Raw genomic sequence first — 26322 nt, forward strand, 5'->3', positions numbered from 1 at the left:
ATGTGTGAGGTCCTACAGGAAGCGTGCAGGTACTGTTGAGACTGTCTGGGGACAGGTAGTGGTGACACATTCTTGAGCACAGGCCCAGACAAAACACCGTGCTGAGCCTCCAGGGTTTTCCTGCTAAGGTGGTAGAGAGGGAACTATGGCAGCGGTAGTACACTCTTAGTTTCAAAGGTAGACATTTGAGCTTCAGCCCCCGAGGTTCCTTGGCAAGTTCAGTGGTCAGGCTGACCATAGCTGAAAGAACAAATGGAACAGACTCTCAGACTCTCTGGTTTCTTTGAGATCATTATTCACAGGCCTGAGGAAACACTGGGGTTATTGGATGTATCATGAGTAAAGAAACTCATGGAAGAAGATAACCTGTCCCTTAACCACAAAATGGAGACTCCAGGTAGTTAATAAGAATAGCGGTAGGTTGGGGAGAGGTGGACATGTGACCTGATGCATAATGGCACATCAACTAAACTTTGTATTTTAGGCAGAGGGAACAGCATGCACCAAGTTCAGGGTGCAAGGAAAAATACTGATTTGAAATGGATTACACAAACAACATTCTTTTTTTTTTTTTTAAAGATTTTATTTATTTGGCAGACAGAGATCATAAGTAGTCAGAGAGGTAGGCGGGGGGGGGGGGCGGGGGAGGAGAGCAGGCTCCCCTCTGAGCAGGGAGCCTGATGTGGGGCTCGATATGGTGCTCAATCCCAGGACCCTGAGATCATCACCTGAGACGAAGGCAGAGGCTTAACCCACTGAGCCACCCAGGCACCCCTACACAAACAACATTCTGCTATTTCCACGTGCAAGCTACCATTCCTCCTCTTGTATTATTTATCCTAGCACATGAGTGAAGTATAAAGTTAGATGAGTGACAACAGAAAGAAATTAAAAAGCTTAACAAGGGCTATCATTTGAAGTCTTGTAAGTCTCCATGTTACTCTTTGTTCGCTATCATCCATTGATTTTGTAAAATTCTGAGTCATCTCATTTGATATTCCATTTCATTCTATTCTCTGCTTCTGAACCAGTATTAGGAACGTATGACATTTTCCTGCTCTACTCTCCATGTCTCTTTTCATATTTGTCATTTCTTTATCTCTGTATATTATATTCTATGTATTTTCCCTAGATCGATTTTTCAATTCCTTAACTCTCTCTCTTTAGCTACTTTAATCAGCTGTTAGACCTGACCATCATTTTAAAAATGTCAATGATTACATTTCGATTTCTAGGATTTGTATTTGTGAAGAAATTCGATTTCTTCCTCTTCTTCTTCTTCTTCTTGGAGGAAAGAGGGTTTTCGAACCTCTGGTCTTTTTTCAATTTTTTTTTTTAAGATTTTATTTATTTATTTGACAGAGATCACAAGTAGGCAAAGAGGCAGGCAGAGAGGAGGAAGTAGGCTCCCTGCGAGCCCGATGCGGGGCTCCATCCCAGGACCCTGGGATCATGACCTGAGCTGAAGGCAGACGTTTAACCTACTGAGACACCCAGGTGCCCCTCAATGTCTTATTTTTGTTCTAAAGTTGTCAATTTCTTCTGAAGTATGTCTTAATATAGATTTATTTTAAGACTGTATCATGAATGTACTTTGAAAATGTTAGTGTATAGCAGAGTTGATGTTTGTTTTCTGTTTGACCTTAAACAGAAAAATAAAAGGGGTTATAGCTCCAAAAAAAAAAAGTATATATCATTACGTATATATTAAATAATTATATTTTGTATTCTTTACTGAATAGGTATCTGCCACCCTTCGGTGTCTCATTTTGCTGATTATTGTGTCTTTCCTTATTGATGGAGGGTAGAGTTTCCCTCTATGTTTTGAAATTTCTGTGTGGTTAACTTCATGTTCAGCTAGGCTTTATCTTCTGGAATCTTATGAAGCCTGTGTTAAGAGTATGTCTCTCCAGAGAAGTTTTTACTGACACCAAGCCACTTTATTTTGGTCAACTTTACTGAGGTATAATTTACATTCAACAAAATTCACTAACTTAAAATGTGCAATTCAAGGAGTTTTGATTAATGCAAGCAGACATGGAACTAAAACCGTAATTAAGATACAGAATATTTCTATCACCCTAAAAAGTTCCTTTGTGCCTCTATGTAGTTAATCCTCCTCTGTCACCCCAGGCAACTATTGATTTACTTTATCTCATTTATACTTTTGACTGCTATAGAATTTCATGTAACTGAGACCATACAATATGTAGTCTTGTTTCTGATCCTTATATTTGGCATAATTCTTCTGATACTCTTCTGTGTTAAGTGTATCAGTGATTTACTCATTTTATTGACATACCACAATTAACTATTCACCAATCGATGGACATTTAGGTTTCTTCCAGTTTTTGAGTACTATGAATAAAGCTGCTATGGATATTTGTATACACGTGTTTGTGTAGACTTTTGTTGACACTTCTCTTACAGAAACACCTATTCCTGGCCTATATGTTAAACATATGTTTACCTTTATAAGAAATTGTCAAACTTTTCCAAAGTTGCTATTTGGAAACTGTGAAGCTTTTCCAACATGAGTACTGGCATTCCCATTGGTGATATATCAGAGTTCAGTTGGTCCACGTTCTTACTATAACTTGGTATTATCAAACTTTAATTTTAGCCAAGCTAGTATAATGGTATCTCGTGATCTTAATATGCTATTCCCTAATGATTAATGATGCTAAGCATCTTTTCATGTGTGTATTGGTCATTCGCATACATTTTTGTCATGAACTGCCCATTGACACTTTTTGTGTATCTTTTTTAAAAATCTTTTTAAAATCACACTGCTTGTCTTCTTTTTATTGAGTTGTAATGGTTTTTTAAAAATACTCTAGGGTGCCTCCGTGGATCAGTCAGTTTAGCGTCCAACTCTAGATTCTGGCTCAGGTCATGGTCTCCAGGTCATCCCTCTCCCCCTGCCCCTCCCCCTACTCATGTGTTCTCTCTCTAAAATAAGTAAATTAAAACATATTTAAATTTAAATTTAAATCAAAGAATATATATTCTAGATATAAGTTCTTTATCAGACGTATGTTTTGCAAATATTTTCTCTATGTGGTCTTTCATTTTTTTTTTCTTTTCTTTTTTTTTTTAAGATTTTATTTATTTATTTGAGAGACAGTGGGAGAGAACATGAACGAGGAGAAGGTCAGAGAGAGAAGCAGACTCCCCATGGAGCTGGGAGCCCTATGTGGGACATGATCCCTGGACTCCAGGATCATGACCTGAGCCGAAGGCAGTCGTCCAACCAACTGAGCCACCCAGGCGTCCCTGGTCTTTCATTTTCTTAAGTGTTTTTCAAAGAGCAATCATTTTTCATTTTTATGGAAAAATTTTTTCTTTCATGGGTTTCTTTCATAGGCCTGGAGCCTACTTAAATAAAAAATTAAATAATATTTATATAAAAATGCAAAGGACCCAGAATAGCCCGAAACAATCTTATAAAAAAACAGAATTGGAAGAATGCATACAACCTGATTGTAAGACTTCTATAAAGTTACAGTAATCCAGAGCATGTAATATTGGCATAGGATTGACATGTAGATCAATAGAGCAGAATAGAGAGCCCAGGGTTATACCCACATATATAAGGTCTATGTCCCAAGATAATGTAATGGGAGATAGGATAATCTGTTCAACAAATGGTGTTGTAACAGTTGGATATCCATAAGCAAAAATAAAGGTTTCTCTTTATCTCATATCAGACAAAAATTTTAACTTATAATGGAACATAAACCTAAACCTAAGTTCTTCCAAAGGCAAAGCTGGGTTGGGAAAAGAATTCTTACATAGGCCACCAACTCTGGGCTTGAACTCACAACCCTGAGATCAAGACCTGAGCTGAAAAATCAAGTCAGATGCTTAACCAACTGAACCACCCAGGTGCCCCTATATAAATTTTAAAACCTGCTTGTCAGTTTATACAAAATGTCTGCTGAGATTTTGTTTGGTATTACTTGAATCTATAGATCAATTTGGGGAGAATTAACATCTTAATAACATTGAGTTTTCTGATCCATTAATGCAGTATCTGTTTACTTAGGTAATCAATTTTTCTCAGAACAGTTTTGTAATTTTCAGTATATAGGTCTTGCACATACTTTGTTAAATTTATCCATAAGTATTTTTGGATTTTTTAAAAGATTTTATTTATTTATTTGTCAGAGAGTTTGAGCACAAGTGGGTAGCAGCAGGCAGAGGGAGAAGCAGGCTCCCTGCTAAGTAAGGAGCCCAATGTGGGACTCCATCCCAGGACCCTGGGATCATGACCTGAGCCAAAGGCAGACGCTTAACCAACTGAGCCACCCAGATGCCCCTCATGCTTTTTGGTTCTACTATAAATGGTGTTTAAATTTTTTAATTTTCAATTTTTCATTGCTAATAAGAAATACAATGATTTTTGTGTATTGACCTTAAACCCTGAAAGTTTGCTGAAATCACTTATAGAACTAGGACTTTTTTTGTAGATTCCTTAGGATTTTCTATATAGATGATTATGTGGATAGTGAGCCACAGCTCACTTTTTTTTTTAGATTTATTTATTTTAGAGAGAGAGGGAGAGCACTCACAAGTGACCTGGGGCAAGGGTAGAACGAGACTCCTGAAGCAGTATCCTGAAGCAGGATCTGTGTTCAGCGGTGAGTTGTATACAGGAACCCTGAGATCTTGACCTGAGCCAAAGCCAAGAGTTGGCCACCTGAGCAACTGTACCATGTAGGCACCCCCACAGACCACTTATGTTAAATTCTAACTGGGAGTTCCCAGACTGATACAAATTCACTGATGGTTTACATTCAAACTCCAAATCTAAGTGTAGACAGATTCAAATTCAAATAGAATATTTCCTTTTTACTGCCTAGATCCCAGGTCCAGAAGACAAGCTTTCTTGTCCTTTCCCTATGCCAGGAAGCAGAGTTTTTCTTGGTCCACTTGTCACTTAGGCTACTTAGAGCAGCCTTTCAAAGTGTTGACCTCATTAAGAGGACTTTCTTCCAGCTTCTTACCTCATGAGATATCACAGCCTTGCTAAAACCTAAGCGCCATTGTTATCAGGATGGGAAAACCCCATCTAACCTTGGTCCAGGGGTACCTGAGTGAAGAGCCCACTTCCCTACTGCCCTGGTTTTACTTTCTTTGTTTTTGGCTCTCAAGTATCAGTTACCCATTTCTGTAACTGAACTAATGTGTCTCTTCATTGGGCTGGTCCTGATTTGTATCCTTTACAACAAAACTGTAACTGTAAGTATAGCACTTTCCTGAGTTCTAGAAGTCATACTAATGAATTACTACACTTGATTGGGAGAGGCGGTCATGGGAACCCACCCAGATTTGTAGCCAGTTGGTCACAGGAGCAGGTGGCTGGGGGACGCCACTTGCAGCTGGCATCCACTTGAGGAAGTGGGGCAATCTTATTGAAGATTGTGCCCTTTAACCTGTGGGTTCTGACCGTAACTCTAGATGGTTAACATTAGAATAGAATTGAATTGCCGCACATCAGTTGGCCTCAGAATTCAAGGGCAGTCTGGGTTTAAGAGGTGAGGAAGTAGATTGTAGCTCTTGAGACCAGCAGCAGCCAAGTCACACTGCAAAAGCACATGCATACTGGGAAGGGAGGAATGTGTGGCCATTACACAAGCTTATTACACCTACTTTCTTGCTAGCTTAGCTCTTCATTTAAAAGAATGTTTGTTATATTTTATCCAGCACTTCTAGGTGTTTCGTAGGGAGGTTTTCCCACTTACCAGTTCACAATATTACTAGATAAAAAAGCTCTCCTTATTACTTACCATACACACTCAAGTAAGTAATTAGAGGCTAAAAAGGAAAGGCTAAAAGGAAAAACACTGCCAGTAGCACAGAAAGATCCATTTGAGAGGAATCCAGACAATAGAGAAGAGGATGGGATAGGCAGCCCCAATTAAACTTGTGAAAACAATGAATTATCTGGGAGGCTGGGGTGGGTGTTGACTTTGAGCTTAAAAAAATGTATAAAATATAGCAGACATCCAACCGAAATAAAAAGAATGTAAAATATTAAAAGGGCATAGAAATCTCTCTGAAAAGAAAATTCCTGCAAGAAAGAGAAGTTTCTTCTTAAAGAAAAAAAGAATGCTTCAAAATACCATCTTTGTTACCTACAGAAATAAAAAATTACTGAAAACTGATATTTTTAACGTCATGGTTATACAGTGTTGTACTTCAATTTCTTTTCTTTAAGATTTTTATTTATTTGAGAGCCTGAGAGCTGGGGGATGGGCACAGGGATTCCCAGGACCCTGGGATCACACCCTGAGCCGGAGGCAGAGGCTTAAGCCACCCGGGACCCCACTATTTTAATTTAAAGTCACAGATACAGTACTAAAATTGGAGCAGTCCGACAAAGAAGCACAAGGGAATAGCAGTTGACTTAGTTGACTTTCGATAGCACGCCTCAGCACAGGGATTGTTTCGCTGCTAGGACTGCTTCTGCTGAATATGCAGATAAACTAAAAGCACCACGGGGTTATACAGAAAAGCTAGAACTACAGATCATTGCTATTAGGTCAGTCCTTTAAGGGAAGTAGGAAAGGGCCATGGGGAAGTAAGATTAAATCACTTGGCAGGGGATAAAGAGTCTCTTAGGTAGTTATGGATTCCTGTTTAGACTGGAGGGTGTGTAGGCAAGAAAGGTTCCCCACCTTCAGGCACCAGCAAGAATATTCTCCTATCTGGACATCCTCCCTCTCTAAGTGTGGTTCATGGATCAGATGTTAATGTGGCACTCAGGCCACGCTGCCTGCCATGTCTGGGTTGAATTACCTGACCTAGATCTTCTTTCCTGTAGACTCTAGAACCCAGCTACCTTCATTAGGTCAACAAAAGGAACAGGTAGGTATTGAACTGTTCTTTGCACTCTCATTAAAACTTTTGTGCAGGGGCGCCTGGGTGGCTCAGCGTGGAGCCTGCTTCTCCCCCTCCCTCTGTTCCTCTCCCTTGTACATGCTCTCTCTCCTGCGCGCTCTCTCTCTCTCTCTCTCAAATAAATAAAATCTTTTTAAAAAAAAATCAACTTTTGTGCACCATACAGCATATTCTTGTTATCTATACCGCAGTGAGACTGGAAAGACAGGACTAGAAATACCACATCTCTTATACAAGAATGTTCAGAACAGCTCTCTTCTTCATGGCTGAAACCTATAAATAACTCAGTCTATCAACAGGTGAATGGATAAATTGCAGTATATCCTTATAACAGAATAATGTTCAGGGGCGCCTTCGTGGCTCAGTTGTTAAGCATCTGCCCTGGGCTCAGGTCATGATCCCAGGGTCCTGCGATTGAGCCCCACGTGGTAGGGCCCCCTGCTCAGCAGGGAGCCTGCTTCTCCCTCTCCCACTCCCCCTGCTTGTGTTCCCTCTCTCGCTGTATCTCTATCAAATAAATAAAGTCTTTAAAAAAAAGAGAGAGAGAGAAGAATGTTCAGCAACAAATACCTCCAAATAGATGTAACAGCATGGATTAAATTTAAAACCATTATGCTGAGTTAAAGGAGCCTTATACAAAAGCATATACTCTAAATTTCGCTTATGTGAACTAGAACAGGCAAACTAATCTGTTCGACTCATTCCCACTTTCCCCACTGTTTATGGAGAGCTAGCTACTCTGGAATTCTTTCGGTTCTTTGAAGTCAACAAGTATTGTACCTTTCCACCTCAGGGTCCTTGTTCTTATTCTTCCCCCTGAGTAGGACAGTGTGCCTTCCCCTACATTGAGACATTCTGTCTTCCGTTCCTACATTGAGACAACTGGCAACAACTTGGCATAAAAGTGATTTCAAACTATGTAACTACATAAATACATTCCACTAAATCCAAACTAAATCCTACAGTTTACATATTCTTCCCCCCCACACCCCCAAGGAAAACTACCCTAAACCCAGACTTAGATGAGCTTTCAGAACATCTGGTACTGTCTTTTCCACTATTATCCTAATTATAAACAATTAATGATATTACTTGTTGGGGGACTTCTCCACCTTCAACTATGACTATCTCAGTGTCAGAGACTCTATATCTGTTCACTGTTCTATTCCCGGCCCCTATCACCATTCTTGAAAGTGTAGGGGCCCCTGCATGGCTCTCTCTGTTGAGCGTCTGCCTTCGGCTCAGGTCATGGTCCCAGGGTCCTGGGATGGAGTCCTATCTCAGGCTCCTGGCTCAGCAGGGGAATCTATGTCTCCCTCTTCCTCTGCCCTGTCCCTGCTATTGTGTGCGCTCTCTCTCTCTCAAATAAATAAATAAAATCTTAAAAAAAAAAAGAAAAAGAAAAGAAAGAAAACGTAGTAGGCAAATCATTAATATTTGTGGGTTAAACAATTAGCCAAAAGAATGAATATCTCCATATTTCCATATTCTCATTTTCCAAAAACTTGATGGTCTTTGATACCTTTTTATATGATCATGGTTTTAGATTATTATTTTCTTTTTTTAAAAAGTTTCTACTTTCGGGGCGCCTGGGTGGCTCAGTGGGTTAAGCTGCTGCCTTCAGCTCAGGTCATGATCTCAGGGTCCTGGGATAGAGTCCCGCATCAGGCTCTCTGCTCAGCAGGGGGCCTGCTTCCCTCTCTCTCTCTCTCTCTCTGCCTGACTCTCCGTCTACTTGTGATTTCTCTCTGTCAAATAAATAAATAAAATCTTTAAAAAAAAATTAAAAATTAAAAAAAAAAATAAAAAGTTTCTACTTTCATTCCAGTTAGTTAACATGTAGTGTTACTTTCAGGTGTACAATATAGTGGTTCAACCATCCCTTACATCACCGGATGCTCATCATGTTTGCAATACTATTTCCTATATAGTGAATGAAAAGTAATCTAGTCTTCTCTCTAATTTGGTTATTCGAGGTTTTTTTTTTCCTATTGCTAGTTTTAAAACACTTATTTTGGCTCCACAACTTGTTCTGGTAATGTCATATAAAGTTCTAGGGTTGTTGTTACATTTGGGAAATCCCCGTCAAGTTTCCTTCATGTCTGAAGTACAAAGGATCTGAAGATGTCTTGTGCAGTGAGAAACCTTAGATACTCTGCATTGTCAACATTCATTAATAGTTTGCAGTAGAAGAGTTCCTGGAAACCATTCCTACATCGAGACAACTGGCAATAACTCAGCACAAAAGTAATTTCAAACTGCATAACTTCATTCCACTAAATCCAAACTAAATGTATCCAAACTCAGCTGGATTCCAAAAATGCCTAAGGACACGCAAGTGCCTCTCAACAGGAAGGAGATGCTAAGGAGGATAGAGTGGAGAGTGGCAGTCTTAATCTACTGTTGAAGATTTTCTGGATTTGGGACCCCCGGCATCCCGGTGATTTAACTTTTTAAAAATTAAGCCACACAGGGGCACCGGGTGGCTAGGTCCTTAAGCATCTGCCTTCAGCTTAGGTCATGATCCTGGGGTCCTGGGATTGAATCTTGCACGGGAATCCCTGCTCAGTGGGAAGCTTGCTTCTCCCTCTGCAGGCCTCTTACCCTACTTGTGCTTGCTCTCTCTCTCTCTCTCTTTGACAAATAAATACATAAAATCTTCAAAAGAAATTTTCCTAATTAAAAAAAAAAAATCTTAATAACTGTGTGACTCTGCTAAGATCCTTCCCAGAGGGTGCTGACACTTGAACTTCATTGGCTTCTTGGTAAATCCATCTCTGCCTACCTCATTGGGTTGTTCATAGCATTAAACAATAACCTGGATGTGAAAGTACTTTTTAAACTATAAAGAATTACACAGAGGTAAGACAAGGATGACGATGGGCTCCCAGCGTCAGTCCAAGTTTTGTCCATTGTATATATGTATGGAGATAGCTAGTAAACTAGTGGGAAGAGCTAAAAGAATCCTATTTGCAAGAAGGTGGAAGGAGTTCCTGGTGAGAAAGTTTATCCTAAGAGGACAGCCAGGACTGACACATTGGTCTTAATAATGAACCCTTGGTATATACAGTAAGAGATTATTTTTTTTTCCCTCTATGGACCATGTCTCATCCTTTCATGGGAGTCAGTTGTGGGGTGCTTTATGAATAAGCACTAAAATAACAATTTCATTGAATAAACTTATAAGTCATCTGACCAAGGAAATTTTGTTGGAAAACTTTCCAAAACTCCACTCTAAAACTTCTTAGGGTTCAAAGCCACAGTGATAGATTCACATCTTCAAACAGTTCAGTTGACTGAATAATAAAACATCCCTGATCCTGCCTATGTAGTTCTATGTTCAAATATGATAAGAAGCTACTTATTTACATGAATTGCTATATTGTTACGCACAATTAAAGCTATTATTTTTATTAAAACTTTTTTTAAAGTTAGTATATAACACTCTCCCATTTCTCCTGGGTCTTAGGCCAAGTCAATCCATTTAAAAAGAGTTGACATGATTGGATAAATACAGTAAAGAGAGAAAAAAGAGAGCAGCAGTTTCTATACTTAAATTTTTTTCTATATTTAGGGGTGCCTGGGTGGCTCAGTAGTTAAACGTCTGCCTTGGGCTCAGGACATGATCCCAGGGTCCTGGGGTGGAGCTCCCGCATCAGGCTCCCTGCTCAGCAGGAAGCCTGCTTCTCTCTCTCCCACTCCCCCTGCTTATCTTTCTCTGTGTCAAATAAAAAAATAAACTTTAAGAAAAATAATTTTTTCTATATTTAAAAACCTTTAAGTAATATTGTAAATATCTAATTCTACTCCATTGTTGACCCTAATTCCTCCTATATCTGAAATGGAGTCAGGGATAATAGCAGTGAAAGTCTAATACAACTGGTAGTAAAGTATTTCCTTCTTCCCCTCCACTCTTTAGCACATCACTTGATAAATGAAACGGTTCATTTATTTTTTTTTAAAGGTAAGTTTTATTTTTTTTTATTTTTTAAAGTAATCTCTACTTCCAATGTGGGGCTCAAACTCATAACCCCCAAATCAAGATTTGCATGTTCTATTGACTGAGTCAGCCAGGCACCCCTAATTCATTTCTTTCTTTCTTTTTTTTTTTTTTTAATATTTTTATTTATTTATTTGACAGACAGAGATCACAAGTAGGTAGAGTCAGGCAGAGAGGGGGGGGAACAGGCTCCCCACTGAGCAGAGAGCCCGATGTGGGGCTCGATCCCAGGACCCTGAGAACATGACCTGAGCTGAAGGCAAAGGCTTAAACCACTGAGTCACAGAAGCCCCACCCCTGGTTCAGTTCTAATGAAAACACCAGAACTCTACCTTGACTGGGAAAAGTAACAGAGGTACATCCAGTATTAAACAGCCATATTGTTAGCCAATCACACAGACACACGCAGTCCAAGATGTTTAGATTCAATTGCACAAATATTTATTGAGTGCCTATAGGTGCCAAGCACTATTCTAGGTGGTTGGCACACAGCCACGAACAACAACAAGATCCCTGAGCTCACACAACTTGTATTGTAACAGAATGTACACAGTAGTGCCTTGCTTCAAGTTAGTGTTGGATCTCCTAACTCAAGAGTCACAAGGGAGTAAAGGTTTGCAAAGCGTTCCTCTACTCTTTTCACATCAGCCTCCCCAGTCATCAACGGGCAGGGGTCTTGCCATCTAGGCCAGTTGTGCTGCCTATTTGGCTATCCCTTTCACTGCCAAGAAAAAGCATCCTCACCTTTGGCGCTTCTCTTTTTTTTCTTCTCTCTCCATGACACCTACATCCTTCCCCCAGGATACTACCTCTTTTCACTTCTGGCACAGGCTATGAGCTCTATTCTATTTTAGATGACAACTGGGGTGTGTCTGATCCTTTTAGTGGAGTACATACAATCAGACTTTTCACATCACAAAACAGACCTCCCCCAATGTGTCACTATTCTAAAAGGGTCTGGGTCTTGGTCCCTTCCTCAGCATTCAGTCATATTGTGCCTTTCTGTTCCCCATGGTATGTGCTAGCTTCCAGTAAGGAAATGGCATACAGAGAGGAAAGGAATGTCTGTCCAGCCACAATAACAGTGAGAGAAACAGGAATGAAGATTAGGATACAGAAATGGAGTTTCCTGTAGATAATAGTTTTTTGTTTCATTAAAAATTTTTTTTGAACTTATTAATATGGATTAAGTATTATTTATTAAAATGTGAATAATATATTCATTTTTAAGATTATAGAAGTAAAAAATTACATTTAAATAATTAAATTCAATGCTAATGGAGTTTTTTTTTTACACATTGGTGGGTATACTGGGAACTCTGTGTATGTATGTGTGTGTGTGATGTAAATACAAAAACCATTGCTGTGGTATTACTTTAAGAGAGAAAAAACTTTGATGGAGATCTTTTGGAGGATACCCCTGGTCCATGACCCAGTAATCCTTCCTTAACTCTAGAAATTGCTATTGGACTCCCAATTCACTAACAATGGCTCACCTAGAGGTACATTTTAGACATGATCCTGACCATCTGGCCCCAACTGGTTAGAACAGGTACGGCCACCTGGAGAGACAAATCATAAGGAATAAACATAATAAATAAGTAAATTATTTAGCATATACTTGATGATAAATGCTATGGAGAAAAAGAAAACAATTAAATCTGTTGTTTTTAGCATTTGGGATTTGGACTAAGAAATTCTCGTTTAGTCTAGACTGATCTAAGATGAAGGAGATCTAGAGGCAGAAGATGAGGGGCAGTTCTCTTCTGCATGCCATGTGAACTGAAAAGCAAATAAGAGGGTCTCTTCAAAGAGCAAAGAATAAAGCAGGTGTTCAGAAGATAGCAGATTGTATCCTGATGGCTTTTCAGTTCTACTTCCATTCTTTTCTTGAGGCATAGCTGTAATTTTTGCTCTTGGTTTCCCTAAGATATTACCTTGTTTATCTATCTATCTATCTACCTATCTCTTGCTAAAGCTAGTTTTAGTTTCCTTTGTTCCTTGCAACCAAAGAGAGCAAACAATAATGATAAAAATATCAGCAATTGTAACCAATATTTATTAAGCCCTTAGTAGGTGCTAGGGTCTGTGCTAAATACTCTAGGTATTCTATCCCATTAGATGTAGATTTTGTCACATTTAAAAAATTATTTTGCTTCCCAATTTTAAATATTTTGGAACTATTTTTTTCTGAACAAACTTTTTTCAGAAAGCTTGGAAAGTACATGAGAGTATGAAGGAAGAGAAAAGCATATCCCATAACCTCATTAACAAGAGAGAGCCATAGTTAACATTTTATCTTTGCTTACACCTAAGAAAAGTCTTATTTCTCCACCACCATCCCAATTCCATTATCTTCTATCCAGACTTCCAGTTTCCAAATTAAGAGTTAAGATAGCACAAATATAAGAAAATAGAGTAAAAGAAAAAAAAGAAAAAGACTGCCAGTTGAATTCAGGGACAATATCTTGTCACCTTTGCATCCTCAACATTTATCTGCCAATAGTTTAATGTATCAAAACCCTAAGGTTCTTAACTGGTCTCTTCTCATTGTCTGTTCTGAAATACACGAGGAGATGAAGCTAACTTCCATAGAAAGTTCTAGCCTCAGTATGTGTCTCCGTCAATCAATCACTGAGTCTATACTTAATAGTTCTGAAATTTAAAGTGGCTTTCAGATGGACAGCCCTGAGGCATTTGGCGTATTTTCAAACACCAAAGATTCCTCATTATGTTCATCATCCTATGCTTTATAAAGACTGAAAAGATAACTGATATATTTTAGAAATATTTTCAATGGATTGGACAGAAAAGGAATTTTCTGGTTAAGTTTCAATGTGTCAAAGAATTCAATTAACAGGAAACATCTTATACCCTTAAAATCTTGATAAATCTCAGGTATGATTAGAAGGTGAAACAATTCTTGGGGCACATGGGTGGTTCAATAGGTTAAGTGTTTGACTCTTGATCTCAGCTCAGGTCTTGATCCCAGGTTCATGAGTTCCAGCCCTGTGTGGGGCTCCATGCCTACTAAAAAAAAAAAAAAAGAAGAAGAAGAAGAAGAAAAAGGTGAAACAGCTCATATATATTTTTCTGCAGATTCCCTGCTTATTTTTCTTTAGTCTCTGGATAAGTCTATGCATAATTGAACTCCAAAAAGTTTTTCCAAAACAGTATCTATCCAGGTAGCCACAGTCCAAGAACTATTCAGTTTCTGGAATTACTTGAAAAAATCCAGAAGGCAAATGTTGTGCAAATTCTTTGCACATTCCTTGGACAAGTCTGATAGTGCTGGCTACCAGTTCTAATGTGGTTACATTTCCAGTTAAACCAGAAATTTGAAATTCAATTACTTATTCCTATAGTCTGCCACAGTTATTATAATGACACTTGATGGTTATAAATCATAGAAAATATTGTACTTATAAATATTCTTAATAAAGTGAACATAAAAGAATTATTCAATTATTAAACAAGCTCACTGTGACTTCAGTCCTTTCAATTTTATACAACCTCATTTAGAACATTATATATTCTCATTCCTAAACTGCTTTCAAAATTCCAGTTTTGGACTTTTGCATATAAGCTGACAAGTGATCACTTTGAGCCAAAGCCTGGTGAAGCTGGTTGCCAACCACCAGGTCCATTTTTGTAGTTTCTCCATCATAGTTGTGTAATTATTTAAATATTTGCTTGCATATTGTTCTTATTTCCTAAGAAAGTGAGAAAATGGAAAAAGGAAAATCCAGATTCTAGAGATAAATTGGGGCTCAAAGTTTACTATGGCTGAAAAAAAAAAAAAGTAGAAGTAAGATAAACTGTTGGTCACAGCTTTATAAATATTCTATGGGTCTCTTTCAAGAGCAAACGGTTAGGTCCAAAAATGAGAGTGAAGAAATTTTTCCCTCAGAAGGTAAGATGCTTTTGCTTTCTTACAGCTTCTAACCAATCTACTTGAAGATAAATTTTACACATGGCTGGTATAATAGTTTCCTAGAGCTGTTGTAACAAACTACCACAAACACAGAGTCTTAAAAGAAAAGAAATTCATTTTCTCAACTGTTCTGGAGGCCAGAAGCCCAAAATCAAGTTGGCAGCAAGGCCATATTCTATGTGAAGGCTCAAGAGAAAAATCCGTCCTTGCCTCTTTCCTTGCTTCTGGTGCTTGCTGGTAATCTCTAGCACTCCTCGGCTGGAGGCTACCTCATGCCAACGTCTCTGGTGGCCTGGCCTTCTTCCCTGCATATCTTCTTAAAAGAATATTGGTGTTTGGATTTAGGGCCAACTCTAATCCAGTATGACTTCATTTTAACTAATTACATCTGCAAAGAACCTACTTCTAAATAAGATCATATTTTGAGGTTCCAGGTGGACCTGAATTTTGGGGGCTACTATTTGACTCAGTAAAGCTAGGTTCACAGATCATGGTTAAGATTTCATCAAGTCCACGGGGTGCCTGGGTTAAAACCTCTGCCTTCAGCTCGGGTCATGATCCCAGGGTCCTGGGATTGAGCCCCATATAGGGCTCTCTGCTCAGCAGGAAGCCTGCTTCCTCCTCTCTCTCTGCCTGCTTGTGATCTCTCTCTGTCAAATAAATAAGTAAAATCTAAAAAAAAAAAAAAAAAAGATTTCATCAAGTCCAATTTTTAATTCTAAATCAAGTCATGTTTGGTGGTAAAAGATCAGAAATTTGTTCAAATTAGCTCAGGTAAAAGGGATTATACTGTAAGGAAACAACTCTTATGGGGAGTCCAAAGAAAGCAGAATAATCAGGACAAAAATTAGGACACATCAGGTTTCCTCAGCCTACACGTATATAGACAGTTAAAGACTGTTACTGTTTTGCATTGATATAATTCGGCTAAAAGTTCCATCTCTTGCTGGGTCTCCATTCACAGCCTGTTTCATGATATTTGTTTGGCTCAGATCAGCCTATGGACAAATTTTCTTGGTTCAGGTTCCACAGTTGGCTCAGTCAAGTGCGTGCATGTGTGTGTGCGCCTATGAGAGAGAGAGAGAGAGAGAGAGAGGAGAGAGAGAGAGAGAGAGAATATGTAGGGCTGTGATAGCAACCATACTCTTAAAAGAGTTTGCAGGAGGGGAGGTAATTATTATCCTCTCTAATATGTTTCGATAAATGAATCTCTTCTGCCTTTACTGTAGTGAATTAGTATTTGTCATAAGTTTACTTTCTTAATTATATTAATCATATAAAACAACAGGAGTCTGGCATCCCAAACTTCATAATAAAATACATTGTAATGTGATTGTTCAAAGTTTAATTACCATGAAAATTCTTTCAGTCCTATAATCATTTATCTCCTAATACTAGCAATTTGAGGAAGCAAGCGGTTTGAGAAAATATAACTCCAAATAATTTCTCATTTTACCACCACTATTAGAAAAAATTATCGGGGTGGGGGGAGCAGAATTTCTTTGACTTTGGGGGATATAATTTTCAAAAATATTAAGTTATAATATATTTTTTTAATTTCTTGAAGAGTTTGTCATCTTATTTCTTTTCTCTTCTGCAACTCAGAAACCCTGAATTGGATTACTCATCAACCTTGGGTTATGAACACATCCCTCACCGGTGCATGGATTGTCCTTATTCATTCATACATTCATTTACTTATCATTTAATGAACACATATGAAGCCACCACTCTGCCCAAGACTAAAGCTTTGATAGGGATACATCTACCTGTGCACTCATTCTTCCATTTTGTCTCCCTGTGTTCCTTCCTTCCCTTTGTACATCAGGGAGCCACCCCCCTGAGCTTTGCTTTTGAACATTATAAACAAGTTATCATATTATGTCACTAAGATTTACTCATCTTGTTTATACCTGTGGTTTCTTTCATGTTTTGAAAATATTTGGTTATAGTTTGTTTTCCCTGCTAGTTAAGTAATACTTAATTTTGATTAAACAACTTTAAGAAACTGGTAGGGGCACCTGAGTGGCTCAGTCAGTTAAGTGTCTGCCTTCAACTGAGGTCATAATCCCAGAGTCCTAGGATGGAGCCCTACACTGGGCTTCCTGCTGTGGGAAGTGGGGAGTCTGCTTCTTCCTTTCCCTCTGCCCCTCCTCCTGCTTGTTCTCTCTCTCTTACTCTCCTCTCAAATAAATACATAAAATCTTAAAAAAAAAAAAAAAAAAGGAGGCTGCTATAACTTATGTTGGTGCAGATCAGCCTTTACAGTTTAAACTGAAGAGAGATGTGCACGGAGACTAAGAAACTAGAATTCAAATAAAGACTTCAAATTACTATGACAAGTTAATCACTAACGTCTTGGTCATATTAGACCAAAATGATTCAGACTTCATATTTTTAAAATTTTAAATATTTTATTTATCTGACAGCACAAGCAGAGGGAGAAGCAGGCAGAGGGAGACGGAGAAGCAGGCTTCCGGTCGAGTAAGGGAGCCCGACGTGGGGCTCGATCCTAGGACCCCAGGACGGTGACCTGAACCAAAGGCAGATGCCCAATGACTGAGCCACCCAAGCACTCCAGGCTTCATATATTTTGTCTTTATCAATCATCAGTGAAACATGTCAAACTTACTTAGTTCAGTACAGATAGATAAATTATTATTATATGCCTAAATAGATTCCAATTTTAGCAAATCTAAGCCAAGATGTCAGTGATATCCGGAAAGACACTATAATAAAGCACCACTTTTTCAACTCTCATAGTGATTATGACAGATGGTTAATTTCTCTGTGACCAGAGGTACACAGATGATTCATATGCATAATTTGTGAAAATACTCAGAACAGATTTAGTTAGTTCATTTCAGATCGAAAAGCAAATAAGTAATTTCAAATAAACAGAATAGACATTTTTTTTTAGAACTGCATTAAATATCTTAAATATTTTGGGGTGCCCGGGTGGCTCAGTGGTTTAAGCCTCTGCCTTCGGCTCAGGTCATGATCCCTGGTGCCTGGGATCACGCCCGCATTGGGCTCTCTGCTCAGCAGGAAGCCTGCTTCTCCCTCTCTCTCTCTCTCTCACTGTCTGCCTCTCTGCCTACTTGTGATCTCTGTCTGTCAAATTAATAAATTTAAAAAATCTTAAAAAAAATAAAAAAATAAATATCTTAAGTATTTTTGTATTTTTAATCTGCTTGATTATACTTTACCTTAGTCCACTTTCACTATGCACAGCTTTAGTCTTCTATTACCCCGATTCATCCTTTTAAACTATCACCCTGCTCAACATCTATAGTATTCAATATGAACACAGTTTATCTTCTAACATCATTTTCTGTCAATCACTCCTCCGAACTCTATACTCTAGAACTGCACTGTCCAATATAATAGTGACCTAGCCACATATGGCTAGATTTTAAAGTTAAATTAAATTAAAAATTCAGGGAGCTCCTGGGTGGCTCAGTGGGTTAAGCCTCTGCCTTTGGTTCAGGTCATGATCTCAGGGTCCTGGGAAAGAGCCCCACATTGGGCTCTCTGCTCAGCGGGGAGCCTGCTTCTCCCTCTCTCTCTCTGCCTACTTGTGGTCTCTCTCTCTCTCTCTGTGTCAAATAAATAAAATCTTAAAAAAAAAAATTCAGTTTCCTGGTTGTAGTAGCCACTTTTCAAGTGTTAGTCACACTTTTCATCATCTTCATTGTTACTACCTGGTCCTTATTACCATCTCTCCTTGGGATTTTTGTAGTTGTCTTATACTTGGTTACCCTAATTCTATACTTGCATTTCTACATTGTTTTCAACCCAGCAGCTAGAATGATTCTTTCATTATATATAGATAGAGAGAGATAGAGAAAGAGGGGGGGGGGAAGCGCACTTATGTAGAGCTGAGTATGTACCAGTTCCAATTCTAGGCACTTTACAAATGTCAACTTATTTATTCCTCATAATGACCCTCAGAGATAGAAACTATTACATCTGTTTTACAGATGAGAAGAAAATAAGGCACAGGAAGACTAAGTAATTTGCCCAAGGTTGCCTGGCTCATAGAACATAAATCATATCGTGTCACTTCTCTGTTTAAAATACTTCAATAATTCCCCCATTTCAGTCATAGTACAAGCCAAAGTCCTTCCAAAGACCAAGGGCCTAAAAGGCTACATGTGATCTGCATTCCTCTTCTACTCCATTTTTCTCCATAACAATTTATTTATTCTCTTGTCTACCTCTTCCCAAACAAATTAAGTTTCATTAGGGTAGGCAGGAATTTCTGTTCCCCTCTCCACTACCAATTTTTTCTAAATGCCCAAAACAATGTCTTGCATAGCAGGCACTCTATAATTATTGCACAAATAAATCTATCCCTTCTCATATATAGCAAGTGGAGACAAATGTTTAAGAAAGGAGGTTAAAAGCAGAGATTTCAGAATTCCTATTTTTCAGAATTGTATAAATTCTATTTATTTATTTATTTTGGGGGGTTTGGGGGAGCAGAAAGAGAGGGAGAAATAATGGAGAATCTAGGGCACCTGGGTGACTCAGTCGGTTGACGCTGCCTTTGGCTCAGGTCATGATCCCAGAGTCCAGGGACACCCCCCCCCCCCCACCTCTCTGCCTACTTGTGATCTCTGTCTGTCAAATAAATAAATTAAATCTTTAAAAAATAATGGAGAATCTAAAGCAGGCTCCATGTCCAGTGCAGAGCCCAATACCAGGCTTAATCTCACAACCCTGGGACTATGACCTGAGCCAAAATCAAGAGTCAGTCCCTTAGCCAACTAAGCCATCCAGGTGCCCCTAAATTTAGTTTACTTACGGGTTGTAATCCTTAGGGTTTACTAATCTTGTGTTTATAAAGTCAAACATATTAAAAAATCATAAATTGTGTAAAATTAAAACTTATAAAGCATATATAAAATTCCATTTAATAATGGGTAAATTACTCGGATAAAAAAAGAAAATGAAAAGCATCACTCTTCTGTTATTTGTGACAGATTAAAAAAAAAAAAACCACTTTGAGAGAGAGCACTTAAAAGAGAGTAGGTTTTGGTAAGTTCAGTTGTTTGGATGAAGATGAACTTAAATGGATTGTCTGCTACTCTAAATGCTCAAGAACAAAGCACTGACTTTTGGGTAGTTCTAGCAAATGAGCAACTATGGCCAGTTCCATTCCAAGATGAGAGCTCCCTTGTGTAATATCTGAAAAACAATTCAGTGAGTACATTACCTTTAATATTTTTCAGACCAAGTAAAGGATGTGGAAAAGACCAGCGGATATTCATCAAAAATAATAATCGAATACAACCAAATATAATTTTAAACTATGGTAGTGATCGGTTTCAAAAGCTGAATGCTATTTCGTATTATTCCATTCTTTTTTCAGCTTCATCTTCTGATACATGAGCACCTGAGGTTCATTTGCCTTTTTTACTTTTTTAACATTAAACTGTTCAAACCCACTGCATTGGGTGTTCCTTTGGATAAAACAAAAAGTTATTCTGGGTATATTTAAAACATTTTTAAGAAATATTTTTATTTCCATATTCACAAGAACCATCTAGCTAATTTGCAAATACGCTTACTTCTGGGTGTCACTCAGAGATCCTTGTTCTCTAGGTTTGGGAGTGGAGCCCAGGAACCTACGTTTCAGACCATTCTTTGAGCACTATTCGACTCAAAGCTACTTTCGTATTTTCTATCTTTCAAACTATTAATTTTAGAAGTGCAAAGAGGGGAAGGCAAAAACTCCTGTGGCTTTCAGAAGGAACAAGAAGGAGTAGCTCACGTCGTGCCATGTTGTAAAACTTTTCCTCAGTTTGCAGATCTTCTGTTCCTGGGGAGGAAATTAGTTCATTTTCACCGAGTAATTAACCGTCTTTCAAGCGGTTCCGTCCATGCCTCTCAGGATGACCCCCAAAAGTCATGAACTCATCTTCGCGGCGTAACGTAAAGCTCATCTCGTCTTGCCTGCCCTCACAGGGGCCTCTGGGACCGGGTTCTCTTCCCGCCACAGGGGCCCCTCCTCGGCCTGCCCTTTGGGTCCAATCCTCCCAGATGCGCTCCGCGCGACAAGTCTTGGCGCCAACCGGGTGGCGGCGCTGTCCGCCCCGCGCGCGGCCGCCTCAGGCCCGAGGGAGGCGGAGGCACGGCCGGCGGAGGAAGGGGAGGGAGCGAGGCGCGCGCCCTGCTCTCGCGTGCTCTCGCACCGCTCGCGTGACCGGCTGGTGTGTGCGCCAAGGGCCGGCTCCCGGGGGCACGGACGGCCGGGCGCGCGCCGCTGCGAGGGGCGTCCGGGTCCCGGTCGGCGGACCCGGCCGGCGCGAGGTGCGGGCGGGCGGGCCGCGGGGGTCTCGGGCGGACACGGGCGCACACGCTCCCGGAGGAGCCTTCTCGGAGGCTGCTCTTCCTCGGCCAGACGGAGAGCGGCAGTGTCTCCCCGCCCAGCACACACTCGCCCCGCGTCTCCCCCCGCGGCGGCTGCTCCTCCTCGGCACCGCCAGCCCCAGCGCCGCTCCGGGGCGGGCGGCGGCGGCGGCGGGACCCGCGGAGCCGCTTTGTGTGCAGCCCGACGAGGGGCGGCGGCGCAACCACCTGACAGAGGCCCGGGAGCTCGATGCACCTTCCGCCCGCATGAGGAGGAGGAGGTAAAGGCGGCGGCGGCTCGGCTCCCGCCCTCGGTTGGTGGAGGGAGGGGACGGAAGGGGAGACCAGAGCGGGCGGGTGGGGGGGGGGGGGCGCGGGACCGAGGCCCGGCGGGGCTGCCCGGAGGTGCCAGTAAGGCCTCGGCAGCGCCGGACGGCGCCGAGCAGTCGGGGTCGAGAGAAGCCGCCGGGGCCCCTCCGCCGAAGTTGAAGGAACAAAATGTGAAGTGCGGAGCCGCGTCAGCCGCTTCCTGGCGTGGGGTTTGGGGTGGAGGGCGGCTTGTTTTCCCCTCCCGCGGGACAGGGGAGGGGCGGGAGTGTGGCGGGGACGCCGGGGGTCCCGAAGCTCGGCCCGGCAAAGGCGTTCGTTTCCCGGAGCCACCGTTGCGTGTGGGTCGGGTTGAGTCCCTAGTTTTGCGGCCTAAGCCGAGCCCTATAGGCCTCGCGTCTCCTTTCCCGAAGGGGACTGGCCGGGCGGGGACTCGGAGCTTCTCTCCGACCGAGCGGGGGCCGTGAGGGCCTCGCCGGGTTCGGGATGCTGCCAAACTTCGGACCTCGGTGCTTGGGGGTGGATTTCATTGTGAACGGCGGAATGGGAAACTCCTGGCGCTTGCTCGGCGCTTCCCGCGGCCGCTGGGGCCGGAGAGCCCCGTGGGCCCGGGGCTGGCGGGGCCCGCGGGAGTGGGGGTGGCGGGGCGGCCACCAGGGTCCAGGCCCGGGGAGGGGCGCGTGGCGGGGCCGCCGCCGAGTCCCCCGGCCTTCCCGGAGAAAGGGCCCTTTGCAGATTAGAGATTTTTGAAATGAAAAAAGAGGTTACAAAGTCTCCCTTTTCTCGCTGAACTTTTGTTTTCTGACCGATAGAGGCCGGTAGAGGACTGTGAAAGAAAAGTTGTCCCCCAGGATGGACTTCACCGCGCAGCCCAAGCCTGCCACTGCCCTCTGTGGCGTCGTGAGTGCAGACGGGAAGATCGCTTACCCTCCGGGGGTAAAGGAGATCACCGACAAGATCACCACGGATGAAATGATCAAGCGACTGAAGGTAAGCGACTGGACACAGTGTTCACACTTCAGACGTTTGTGCTCTGTCCTGTGGTATTAACTGCACTGCTAGGCCTGGCCTTTACAGTTTCACCTACCTGGGCTTTTTTAGGTATTTTATCATCTCGTTTTTTACTCTCTCTGAAAGGTATTGTTCTTTCTTGGCTGTATCTTTGAATAGTTCTGTAGGTATATAATCATTATGGGAAATTAAAAGGAATGTGCTTGTTTTTTCAAACATGAGAATTTAAGTGCTTTTTAAATAACTTTTTTCTAGAAATATTTATGAGAATGCTGTTCAGAGTAGCTTACAACCTTAAATGGAGGCAATAGCTTGCCTAGGAGGGTTCCAATTTCCGTTCATTTCTGAGGAGATCGATTTATCACCAAACCATTTTAGTAAATGGTCAGCAATTTTCTAATATCCAGAAGCTTGAATATGAATTTAGTATTGTTAAACTTTGACAGAATGTACTGACTTCAAAATTCAGACGTGAAGTAAGGTGATGATTTAGGTCCACATGTTCAAAGGGGTTTTCAGGAGAGTATTTTAGCTCTTTTTAAGTTAGCTTATTTAAGCCATGGTGATCTTAAGATTGAGGTTGTAAGTTCCAGCCTTATGTTGGTCAGCATTTTGCTTTTTTCTGTTGCATGGACATAGATTGTGCCTACAGCCTTATAAGATAGTGCTGTTCTTATTAAGGGATCAACTTGATGCAATGGTTCTCAACCAGTTATTTTCTTTCTTTCCTTACTTCCCTCTTCCTTCCTTCCTCTTCCTTTCATTCAGGTAGGCTCCACGGCCAGTGTGGAGCTCAGTGCAGGGCTTGAACTCAGGGCTGTGAGATCAAGACCTAAGCTGAGATCGAGTCCAGGACTAAAGCAACTGAGCCAGCCAGATGTCCCTCAGCCAGGGCATATTTGACCCCCAGGAACATTTGTCAGTGCTGGAAATTTTTTGGTTGTCACAACTAGGGCCAGAATGGAGTAAGGAGAGGGAAAGACTTGAGGCAGGAGATCCAGATAGGAAACTGGTAAAAGTGTAAGTGAAAGATGTTGAAATCTTAAAGCTGGGCTATGGTAGTGGGAAGAGAGGTAGGGAAATATCCAAGAAATGTTTCAGAGTTAGAATCAATTAGACTTGGTGGGTGGTGAGGGAAGAAACAATGATGACAGTGTTTCTACCTTGGGCAACGTGATGAAATGTATTTTTAGGGAATGATCTTGCCCCTTTGTTCTAGAGCTTAGTATATAGTGCCTACTAAATGTTTATGATGTTGTGAGTGCTTAATGAATATTTAAAGTATTCCTTTACCTTAGTTCTTAAAATCTAATTAGATCCTGCAATTTGTTGACTCTTTTTTGAAGGAAAATGATACAGTACCTTCCATTAAAATAGATTTGATACTAGAGATTATACATGAGGCGAGGTCCTTAATTGATGCTTTTTAAGGTTGTATTGAATGGTGTTGCTGAAAAATTATGAAATGCAAAGCTATTAAGTAAGCAATTTGTATCTTTTAATTTTTATTTTCATATAAAAAATAACGAAATCTTGAATTCTAGTGATGGATAATCCATATGTACTTTTTCTACTTGAGGATAGAGTGTCAGAAATGCCGTTGTATAAATGGACATGTAACCAAGTCTGGAATGAGCTTTGGGTTAGGATGTCATTTGTTATGAGTTCTTTTGGAAGTTAAAATTGACCTGCATTTTAACCAGTTTGAATGTCCTGCTAAAATTTCGCTTAAGAATCTTATGATTTTGTTTTCCCCTTGTTTTTCTAAGTCTGTTTTTGAATTGGGTTCCCTGGTTAGTTAAAGTAGTACTGTCTCAATGGAAGCATAGATTTTTAATAGTGTTTAACCAGTTTTGATAATTTTTGTGTTTATTAAACCCTTAATTATGGGCAAATTTTGTAAATTCTGTAGTTTTTTTAATTATAGCGTAGCAACAATGTTTAAATGCTGTATAAATGCAAACTGAGCTTAAAGAAAGGTAAAATCTTAGTGGAATTCAGAGATATTTGGTCCATTCTCTTCAGTTTTCAAGAATGGGACAAATATTTTTAACAAAACCATAATTTTAGAGTTAGAAGGATGTTAAAAGAAATTCTAGAACTCCCTGTATTTCACAGATAAGAAAATTTAGGGCCAGAGTGGCCAAGTAACATGTATGGAGATCAGTCAGTCATAGAGTGGCTTAGTGGCAGAACCAGGACAGTAGCATCTAATTTATTTTCATTCTTATAGCTGATTTTCTTAAAAGGATCTAAGTATAACTAAGAAGTCGTGATTTTTTTTTTTTTTGCAATAAAAAAAGAGAAGGGAATCAATGAGTTAATTTGATCTTTTGCAAGGAGATAATAGGACAGCATTTTTTTTTTTTTAACACTAGAAGCAATTGTAAGCTTTTTCAAGAAAATTTTGAAGCTTTCTTGAAAATGGTTCTTAGAGTATGTTTTTGGAATAGCTAAGATATACTTTTGGGTATATATTATAGGTTTTAATTTCAGTTTTCAAAGAAGTATTTTAAATATTTTTACACTTCCAATCACACTGGCCTTCAGTCAATTCCTTGAACATGCCATGTTCATTTCTACCTAGACAGATTCCACATTGCATAACCCATATGTGTACTCTTTTCAACTTCCTTTGTCATTCGTGTGTTCACCTTTTGTCACTCATTTGTTGTTCTTAAGGGAAGCCTCTTAGATTCCCCATTACGTGTTCTTTTAGCTCCTTCATATAATTTTTTACAGATCTATTACATTCATGTGTATGTTTATTGGTTTGTCTCCCCAACTCTGTGTAAGCTTCATGAATACAGGTACCATGTCTCTTTTTGTTCACTTTTGTACCCTGCCTGCACCACATTTAATGCAAATAATTGGTCAGTGGACAAATGAATAATTTGTATTAATATTGGATTAGAAAACATAATAATAGTAGATTAGAGAAATACCTATCTTTTGGAAATGAAGGATAATTTGAAAATATTTTGAATTGCAGCTAAGTCTTTACCACCAAGTTTGCATACCAGAAAGATACCATGGATATTTAGAATTTTAGATCCACAAGATAGCTTAGAGGTTATTTGGTTCTGTTCTGATTTTCCAGATGAAGAAATGGAGTCTGTGATATTGTGACCAACCCTAGTTACAGAAAGCTGAAACTTTCACCAACAGTTTTGTTGCTTAGGGTAGCCCGGCTGGCTCAGTTGGTAGAGCATGCAACTCTAGATTTCAGTGTAATGAGTTCAGGCCCCATGTTGGGCGTGCAGCCTACTTTTTAAAATAAACAAACAGTTTTTATTACTTAGATAAGTTACAATTATATATTAATTTTAGAGATATTAAAGGCCATACAAAAGTTACCTGTTAGAAAGGACAGCTGATTGTTTACTACTAATGGTACATTAAGGAACAAGGTTTATGGTTCAGGAGCAGCCTTCCTTCTGTATAGTTAAGGATTCTGAAACTAATGTAGCAGTCATGTCTGATAACTTTAATAACATTAAAAATACACCTATAAACAGTGTTGTACAAAATTCCATTAAGTGCTTCTATGCACAGTTTATTATACACAGTTGGTTTCAAATCATGTATTAATACAGAACTACATGCTGCTCATATTTTTTTTTTAATATTTTATTTATTTATTTGACAGAGAGAAATCACAAGTAGTTGGAGAGGCAGGCAGAGAGAGAGAGGAGGAAGCAGGCTCCCTGCTGAGCAGAGAGCCCCATGCGGGACTTGATCCCAGGACCTTGAGATCATGACCTGAGCCGAAGGCAGAGGCTTTAAC

General features: G+C 40.2%; 2 protein-coding genes across 3 annotated transcripts in view; one reads left to right on the plus strand and one right to left on the minus strand.

Moving 5' to 3' along the window:
- Window positions 1-1447: 1447 nt before the first annotated feature.
- LIAS (lipoic acid synthetase) overlaps window positions 1448-26322 on the minus strand; it is a 475402-nt gene continuing 450527 nt past the window's right edge. Inside the window, exon 12 of the transcript XR_014311216.1 lies at window positions 1448-1481. The gene's annotated coding sequence lies outside the window, so the exon portion shown is untranslated. The remainder of the gene's footprint in view (window positions 1482-26322) is intronic.
- PDS5A (PDS5 cohesin associated factor A) overlaps window positions 21034-26322 on the plus strand; it is a 140557-nt gene continuing 135268 nt past the window's right edge. Inside the window, exons 1-2 of one of the 2 annotated variants that reach the window (XM_082728863.1) lie at window positions 21034-21478; window positions 22337-22514. In XM_082728863.1, coding sequence (XP_082584989.1) covers window positions 22377-22514 — 138 coding nt within the window. In that variant the 5' untranslated portion in view covers window positions 21034-21478; window positions 22337-22376. Of the gene's footprint in view, window positions 21479-21502; window positions 21703-22336; window positions 22515-26322 lie in introns of those variants that run through there. The other variant, XM_082728864.1, reaches the window with a different exon arrangement.

Source organism: Mustela nivalis (assembly GCF_964662115.1).
Source record: "Mustela nivalis genome assembly, chromosome: 4".
In the NCBI taxonomy this organism is placed as follows: Eukaryota; Metazoa; Chordata; class Mammalia; order Carnivora; family Mustelidae; genus Mustela; species Mustela nivalis.